The 9,601-nt window shown below is 41.9% G+C and overlaps 1 protein-coding gene across 1 annotated transcript; it reads left to right on the forward strand.

Annotated features, from left to right (window-relative positions):
* The first annotated feature begins 813 nt into the window (after nucleotides 1–813).
* Nucleotides 814–7,294, forward strand: LOC120028068 (retinol dehydrogenase 12-like). Its single transcript, XM_038973220.1, has 6 exons — nucleotides 814–931; nucleotides 3,353–3,508; nucleotides 3,602–3,706; nucleotides 6,202–6,411; nucleotides 6,886–7,078; nucleotides 7,192–7,294. Exons 2-6 carry the CDS (start codon nucleotides 3,367–3,369, stop codon nucleotides 7,292–7,294), a joined length of 753 nt encoding a protein of 250 aa, XP_038829148.1. The 5' UTR covers nucleotides 814–931; nucleotides 3,353–3,366.
* The last annotated feature ends 2,307 nt before the right edge of the window (nucleotides 7,295–9,601 follow it).

A 9,601-nucleotide genomic window follows, 5' to 3' on the forward strand; every position in this document is an offset into this window, starting at 1 on the left:
AAGGTTAGTGATTAATTTTATCTCAATTTGTGGGTTTAGTGAAAGCTATGTTTGCGGTGAAAAAATGGCGTTGTGTGTTTGGCTATTGTGGTGAGCTAACATAAATATATATTGTGTTTTCCCTGTAAAACATTTAAAAAATCGGACATGTTGGCTGGATTCACAAGATGTTTATCTTTCATTTGCTGTATTGGACTTGTGATTTCATGAAATGATATTATATGATATCCCTGTGGCGCTAGGCTAGTCTATGCTAGTCAGCGTTTCTGATGAGAATGATCCCGGATCCGGGATGGGTAGTCCAGAAAGGTTTTAAGCTAGTATTCTGACTAGTAGCTAATAATTTACTGTCTTGCTGACATCTAAGTTAAGTTGACATTCTGATTATCTGCTCTGTGTGTCAGTAATGTTGTGTGTGTGTGTGTGTGTCACAGGAGGTTGGTGGCACCTTAATTGGGGAGGACGGGCTCGTGATAAGGACTGGAGCGTAATCTGTGGAATGGTATCAAATACATCAAACACATGGTTTCCAGGTGTTTGATGCCGTTCCATTTGCGCCGTTCCCGCCATTATTATGAGCCGCCCTCCCCTTAGCAGCCTCCACTGGTGTGTGTGTAATATGTGTATTGTATGTTGTTGTGTTATGTTGTAATATTACCACATTTCCTGTCTCTGTAATAAGCTGTCTTACCACATCCTCCAAACGATTTCAACTGTGTTTGTTCAACTGTGTTCAACTGTGTTGATTGACTATGTTGATTGACTGTGTTGATTGTGTATTTGACTCTCTCTTGCTGTGTGTATCCGACTGTCAGGAACTTCTTCTGTGGCCGCTGGTCATGTGACGTGCGTCTGGACGGTCAGACTGTCATCATCACAGGAGCTAACACTGGAATCGGCAAAGAGACAGCCAGGGACCTGGCCAAGAGAGGTAGAGAACACACACACACACGCACAGTTTTGTGTTGCTATCCTTGTGGGAACCAAAGAATTGATTCCCATCCAAAATCCTATTTTTTCTAACCCCTAACCCTAACCTTGAGCCAAAAGTTAACCCCAAACCCTATATGTAACCCTAACCCTAAACCTAACCCTAAACCTAACCCTAACCCTAACCCTAACCCTAAACCTAACCCTAACCCTAACCCTAACCCTAACCCTAAACCTAACCCTAACCCTAACCCCTAACCCCTAACCCTAACCCCAAACCTAACCCTAACCCCTAAACCTAACCCTAAACCTAAACCTAACCCTAACCCTAAACCTAACCCCTAAGCCTAAAATAGCATATTTTTTTCATGAGGACCGGCAAAATGTCCCGCCTTGCACGAACTATCCTTGTTTTACTATCCTTGTGAGGACTTCTGGTACCCAAGGATAGTTAAACAAAAAAAACACACACAAGTCCAAGTCTACACCCTTCGCCAGTGATTGGTAGTACTCCTAGTAGGAGTTGGAACTATGGACAGGATTCTTCAATTAAGTATTTGTTGTCCTTCAACGAGAGACGACTAGTATTCATTCAAATGCTTTCACTTGAGAAATTCTGCACCAAACATCTTAGTTAGATGTAAAATTGTCTGACTAAGACCTCCTTGGCAAAAACTTCCAAATTAATTACAGATTTCTTGATTTATCTTATCTGACTATTTTGAGGAAGGCTATGTTGTTACTATGCTGTCTCAAGAGGGACAAAACAATTTTTTTCCTAAACTGAGTGTGTGGGGTGCCTTTTAGCCTAATGATATTCTCAGTAGCAGTCATTAAGGATCCAGGAGAGGTGGAGACAGAGAGGGCATTGTGAGAGTAGACCGCTAAACATCCGTCCTATGCATGCGATGGAACGCACACACACGCACGCACGCACACACACGCATGCACACACACAGAGGGAGATGAAAGCTGGTTCTACGTACGTGGTCTGATTTGTTCCGTTGGCTGCACTTGAAAAGCTCTGTGTGGCACCAACTTCCTCTTACAAAACACAACTGTGTGTTTGTGTGTGTGTGTATTGCAAGCATCGGGGTTCTGTTAAAAGACTTTATCAGAATGACGTTTCACTCATTCACAACTGAGGTTAAAGTTGGGAACGAAAGATTCATAACCGTCTGTCATTTTCTTTCCTAAAGTAGTTTGTTATATGAGGAAATATTGATCATACTTTACAATGTCAAGTAGGCTAGAGGAAATAAATGAAAGAGAGTGGTTATATTCAAATATCAATATAATTGTATTACCAATACAATTTGTTTTTATTTTTCTAGACAGGCTGGGCCAAGACAAAGCCTTGCGTGCATCACATTCTATTTCTTGGCTTACTGAAAAACAGTCTTTAACTTAAAGATCTGAAACTAGAATCCTCAAGTTACCTTCCTCTGTCCGTCAACTCACTTTCATGTAGTTAAAAATATATATTTTAATTTAACTCAATGGAAATTGATGTGATGGTAAAATAGAATAACTAAATGTGTTAATTATGTACTATAAACAACAGCTAGATAATTTAAAAAAATGTTGCAATGTCCAATGCAGAACACACACACACACACACACACACACACACACACACACTACTTACCCATGTGGAACAAATAAACGGCGTCAAATAAACGCCATCAGCATGAAATCACCCTGGATCATCACTATGTGTGCGATTGGCTCAACTCAAACTCTAACTTCCCTCTTAATTGTTTGTTTATCGTTTGTGTTTTAATTATGATTGGTTGCTCTGCCATGGAATTTGGGAAACAATTTTGATTCCCACATCGGAGTGGAGAGAGGGGAACAAAGGCACTTTGATAGCTTCCAGACGGAACGCTCCCATGGAATAATGACGGTCTTCTATTCCATAATTACTGGGCCACCACAGCTATTGTGTGTGTGTGTGTGTGTGTGTGTGTGTGTGTGTGTGTGTGTGTGTGTGTGTGTGTGTGTGTGTGTGTGTGTGTGTGTGTGTGTGTGTGTGTGTGTGTGTGTGTGTGTGTGTGTGTGTGTGTGTGTGTGTGTGTGTGTGTGCCCTCAAAGGCCCTCTCAGCAGGGCTGGGCTCATTAAAATAGGATGAACAGTCCATTGTTTGCCAAGTGAAGATGAGAAACACAGTTTATACTGTTGCCTGTTTCTTTACTGACAAACACTGTGAAATGAACAGTTGAATATTCTGTAAACTGAGATATTAAGCTTGTGTTTTTAGAGATTTCTATGATATTTTGTTAAACTGTTGAGAACGATCCATCCTATGATGTTCAGGGATTTTAAACACAAATGAACATCTTTCACATTTGTCCTCCCGTGTGCTAGTAACCTTATGACCTACCTCTGTGTAACCTCTGACCTCTTTGAACACCCTCTCAGGTGCTCGCATCATCATGGCGTGTAGAGACATGGAGAAGGCGGAGGGCGCCAGGAAAGAGATCACAGAAGATTGTGGAAATGAAAACATTGTCGTTCACAAACTGGATCTGTCTGACACCAAGTCTATCAGAGAGTTCGCTGAGCTGGTTAACAAGGGTAGATAACCTTCAGGGTATAGGAATGACTGGATGGATAGATAGATGGAGGGAGGGAAAGCTTTTGCAGTGACAGTTTTTCTGGTGTTTGCAGAGGAGAAGCAAGTCAATATCCTGATCAACAACGCTGGCATCATGATGTGTCCCTACTCTAAGACCAAGGACGGCTTCGAGATGCAGTTTGGAGTCAACCACCTTGGTAAGATAAATCAATCAATCAACTTGTATTCATGTAGCCCCTTTCATAATGCATTTGCCATAAAATGCTGAGGTGTAACCAAAGCTTAAACCCTTCCCCAAAGTAAGTCAAGCCGATAGTGGAACGGGAAAATCTCCTGGGCCATAGACGATTTAAGGTTCCACTAGTTATTAAGATATATACAGTTGAAGTCGGAAGTTTACATACACAAAGGTTGAAGTCATTAAAACTCATTTTTAAACCACTCCACACATTTCTTGTTAACGAACTATAGTTTTGGCAAGTCGGTTAGGACATCTACTGTGTGCATGACACAAGTAATTTTTCCAACAATTGTTTACAGACAGATTATTTCACTTATAATTCACTATATCAATTCCAGTGTGTCAGAAGTTTACATACACTAAGTTGACTGTGCCTTTAAACAGCTTAGAAAATTCCAGAAAATGGTGTCATGGTTTTATAAGCTTCTGATAGGCTAATTTACATAAATTGAGTCAATTGGAGGTGTACCTGTGGATATATTTCAAGGCCTACCTTCAAACTCAGTGCCTCTGCTTGACATCATGCAAAAATCAAAAGAAATCAGCCAAGACATCAGAAAAAAAATTGTAGACCTCCACAAGTCTGGTTCATCCTTGGGAGCAATTTCCATACTCCTGAAGGTTCCACGTTCATCTGTACAAACAATAGTACGCAAGTATAAACACCATGGGACCACGCAGCCGTCATACCGCTCAGGAAGGAGACACGTTCTGTCTCCTAGAGATGAGCGTACTTTGGTGCGAAAATTGCAAATCAATCCCAGAACAGCAGCAAAGGACCTTGTGAAGATGCTGGAGGAAACAGTTACAAAAGTATCTATATCCACAGTAAAACGAGTCCTACATCGACATAACCTGAAAGGCCGCTCAGCAAGGAAGAAGCCACTGCTCCAAAACCGACATAAAGAAGCCAGACTACGGTTTGCAACTGCACATGGGGACAAAGATCGTACTTTTTGGAGAAATGTCCTCTGGTCTGATGAAACAAAAATAGAACTGTTTGGCCATAATGACCATCGTTATGTTTGGAGGAAAAAGGGGGAGGCTTGCTAGCCGAAGAACACCATCCCAACCGTGAAGCACAGGGGTGGTAGCATCATGTTGTGGGGGTGCTTTGCTGCAGGAGGGACTGGTGCACTTCACAAAATAGATGGCATCATGAGGAATGAAAATGATGTGGATATATTGAAGCAACCTTTCAAGACATCAGTCAGGAAGTTAAAGCTTGGTCGCAAATGGGTCTTCCAAATGGACAATGACCCCAAGCATACTTCCAAAGTTGTGGCACAATGCCGTAAGAACAACAAAGTCAAGGTATTGGAATGGCCAGCACAAAGCCCTGACCTCAATCCGATAGAAAATCTGTGGGCAGAACTGAAAAAGTGTGTGCGAGCAAGGAGGCCTACAAACCTGATTCAGTTACACCAGCTCTGTCAGGAGGAATGGGCCAAAATTTCCCCAATTTATTGTGGGAAGCTTGTGGAAGGCTACCCAAAACATTTGACCCAAGTTAAACAATTTAAAGGCAATGCTACCAAATACTAATTGAGTGTATGTAAACTTCTGACCCACTGGGAATGTGATGAAAGAAATAAAAGCAGAAATAAATCCTTCTCTACTATTATTCTGACATTTCACACTCTTAAAATAAAGTGGTGATCCTAACTGACCTAGGACAGGGAATGTTTACTCGGATTAAATGTCTGGAATATTGTGAAATTGTGAAAAACTGAGTTGAGATGTATTTGGTTTATTTAAACGTCTGACTTCAACTGTATATAATAGGCCAACTCGGTGCGTCTGCGTTATCAGATTAGCTAGATTAAATCAGTGCAGGCATGTTAATTATAAAAACACGTATTTGGCGTTAAAATCGGTAGCATGGATAGACTACATTTACAGCTGATTGAAAAGCAGGCTAAGATGGTAAATCAGCATATTAGCCCCTATTTCCTTCCTAAATGTAGAACTAATTAGCGGCTGGCTTACGTGGATGTAGTAATTGCTCTCTGTCTTAACCTGAGCTCCGGCAGTAAGGCTATTAGCCAGTCACGGATTAGGGCGGAAATTCAATCTGATTTGGATAGAAGTGAGTCTGACTTTTGCTGAAGTACAGTTTCTCTTAAAAACAGTTAGAATTCTCGCCATACTTCCTGGATCCGTAAAGATACACACATTGTTGAACTATTCATACTGAAGAGAACATAATTTAAGGACAGTTCATTACCAGTTTTACAGATAACATAAACATTCTTATGCACACACACACACACACACACACACACACACACACACACACACACACACACACACACACACACACACACACACACACACACACACACACACACACACACACACCCTGACAACATGCACATTTGCCAGAAATAACACACACACACAGCTCATTGACCCTTCCCTGACCTGTCCCTAACCCCTGACTTCCTGTAGGTCACTTCCTGTTGACCTACCTGTTGGTGGACCTGATCAAGCGCTCGGCGCCAGCCCGCATCGTTAACGTGTCGTCAGTGGCTCACACCTGGACCAGCATGAGACTGGATGACATCAACAGTGAGAAGAGCTACGACCAGGTCAAGGCCTATGGACAGAGCAAACTGGCCAATGTCCTCTGCACACGTTCACTGGCCAAACGACTGCAGGGTAAGAGCTGCCCTCGACAGCCATAGCCGAACTGGTCTAGAACTGAATGTTTCTTGGAGAGAATGGGAGTTGACTCAAAAGATTTCCTTTTTTTTTACAATCTCCACAAGATGTTTTATGTAGTCACCTGTGTGTGTGTGTTTTAATAACAGGATACTGTACTGTCTCACACATATACATCGTCCTGTTAAGATCCTCAAATAGACCATGTCATGTTTTCGCTCCAAAGCACCCTCCGGGAACTCTGAAAAGGACTTTGTTAATTTAGGCCACTGCATGTTAGTTTCTCCAACTTTAAGACTCTCTCAAACCATCTGTTAGCTATTCAGAATTAGAGGATCTATGGATAATCCTGTGTACCTACAAACCTAAGATTGATCAAATATCTCACCCTGTAACTGTGGCTAGAAGCAACTTGTTCCTACTAGTCATCATGACATGACTGAGCGTCCAGCTTGTGTGTGTTGTGTGCAGGCACCGGTGTGAGTGTGTTCTCCCTCCACCCGGGCGTGGTCCAGTCAGAACTATGGAGACACCTGAACAGTCGTGTCCAGGTAGCGGTCAAGGTGTTCCGGCCGTTCACTAAGTCCTCTGTCGAGGGAGCTCAGACCTCCATATACTGTGCTGTGGAGCCAGGACTGGAGAAGGAAAGTGGAGGATACTACAGGTACACACATACGGTTTGATTTTGTGAAAGGGTAACTTAGTGGTACACAGCGTTAACCAGGTAAGTTATTGTATATCTGCTCATTGACACTCATTGTGTTTGTGTGTGAACAGCGACTGTGCGCCTGCAAGGTGCTCCAGGACAGCTTCTGATGACGACTTGGCCCATAAACTGTGGGAGCTGAGCTGCAAGATGCTGGCCATCACCTGGGAGTGAACACACGACACTAGGCTGCATCTCAAATGGCCCCCTAGTCCTCATGTAGTGCACTAAATACATTGTGGATATAGTGCACGACTTGGCTTTGGCCAACAGCATTTTTGTCTATACAGTGCATACTATTTGATATTTGGCAAGATTTTTTTACAGTTATTCTATTCTCACTATTTAGATTGCAATATGTAAAGAGCATTACTACTACAGTTGAAGTCAGAAGTTTACATACACTTAGGTTGGAGTCATTAAAACTTGTTTTTCAACCACTCCACAAATTTCTTGTTAACAAACTATAGTTTTGGCAAGTCGGTTAGGACATCTACTTTGTGCATGACACAATTATTTTTTACAGCAGTTGTTTACAGACAGATAATTTCACTTGTAATTCACTGTATCACAATTCCAGTGGGTCAGAGGTTTACATACACTAAGTTGACTCTGCCTTTAAACAGCTTGAAAATTCCAGAAAATGCCATGGCTTTAGAAGCTTCTGATAGGCTAATTGACATAATTTGAGTCAATTGGAGGTTTACCTGTGGATATATTTCAAGGCCTACTTTCAAACTGAGTGCCCCCTTGCTTGACATCATGCAAAAATCAAAATAAATCAGCCAAAACCTCAGAAAAAAAAATTGTAGACCTCCACAAGTCTGGTTCATCCTTGGGAGCAATTTCCAAATGCCTGAAGGTACCACATTCATCTGTACAAACAATAGTACGCAAGTATAAACACCATGGGACCATGCAACCATCATACCGCTCAGGAAGGAGATGTGTTCTGTCTCCTAGAGATGAACGTACTTTGGTGCGAAAGGTGCAAATCAATCACAGAACAACAGCAAAGGACCTTGTGAAGATGCTGGAGGAAACGGGTACAAAAGTATCTATATCCACAGTAAAACGAGTCCTATATCGACATTACCTGAAAGGCTGCTCAGAAAGGAAGAAGCCACTGCTCTAAAACTGCCATAAAAAAGCCAGACTACGGTTTGCAACTGCACAAGGGGACAAAGATCGTAGTTTTTGGAGAAATGTCCTCTGGTCTGATGAAACAAAAATAGAACTGTTTGGCCATAATGACCATCGTTATGCTTGGAGGAAAAAGGGGGATGCTTGCAAGCCGAAGAACACCATCCCAACCGTGAAGCACGGTGGTGGCAGCATCATGTTGTAGGAGTGCTTTGCTGCAGGAGGGACTGGTGCACTTCACAAAATAGATGGCATTATGAGGAATGAAAATTATGTGGATATATTGAAGCAACATCTCAAGACATCAGTCAGGAAGTTAAAGCTAAATGGGTCTTCCAAATGGACAATGACCCCAAGCATACTTCCAAAGTTGTGGCAAAATGCCTTAAGGACAACAAAGTCAAGGTATTGCAGTGGCAATCACAAAGCCCTGACCTCAATCCTATAGAAAATTTGTGGGCAGAACTGAAAAAGTGTGTGCGAGCAAGGAGGCCTACAAACCTGACTGAGTTACACCAGCTCTGTCAGGAGGAATGGGCCAAACTTCACCCAACTTGTGGAAGCTTGTGGAAGGCTACCTGAAATGTTTGACCCAAGTTAAACAAAAAATCTAAAGGCAATGCTACCAAATACTAATTGAGTGTATGTACATTTCTGACCCACTGGGAATGTGATGAAAGCAATAAAAGCTGAAAGAAATAATTCTCTACTATTATTCTGACATTTCACATTCTTAAAATAAAGTGGTGATCCTAACTGACCTAAGACAGGGAATTTTTTACTAGGATTAAATGTCAGGAATTGTGAAAACGGAGTTTAAATGTATTTGGCTAAGGTGTATGTAAACTTCCGACTTCAGCTGTGTATGTATGTGTGTGTGTATATGTGTGTGTGTTACTGTAGTTGTATATGAGAAAACAGACCGAAAAATCGATTTGTTGAGGCCTGAATAAAGACAATGGTTGTGACTCATGTCTCAAATCCTGTTCCCCACATAGTGGCCACGTTTTGGGCCGAGCCCGGTGTAGACGGAATTGTCCTGTTTCAAAACTCAGAAAATACATCCTTTCTGTTTCTGTCACGGCTGTTGAAAAAAGAGGACTAAGGTGCAGCGTGGTGAGCGTACATGTTCCTTTATTAACCAAGACGCCGAACAAAACCATAAACACAACAAACAAACCGTGAAGCTCAAAGGCTATGTGCCTTAAACAAGTCAACTTGCCACAAACACAGGTGGAAAAAAGAGCTACCTAAGTATGGTTCTCAATCAGAGACAACGATAGACAGCTGTCCCTGATTGAGAACCATACCCGGCCAAAACATAGAAATAGGAAATCA

The sequence above is a fragment of the Salvelinus namaycush genome, chromosome 33, assembly GCF_016432855.1.
Source record: "Salvelinus namaycush isolate Seneca chromosome 33, SaNama_1.0, whole genome shotgun sequence".
Classification (NCBI taxonomy): domain Eukaryota; kingdom Metazoa; phylum Chordata; class Actinopteri; order Salmoniformes; family Salmonidae; genus Salvelinus; species Salvelinus namaycush.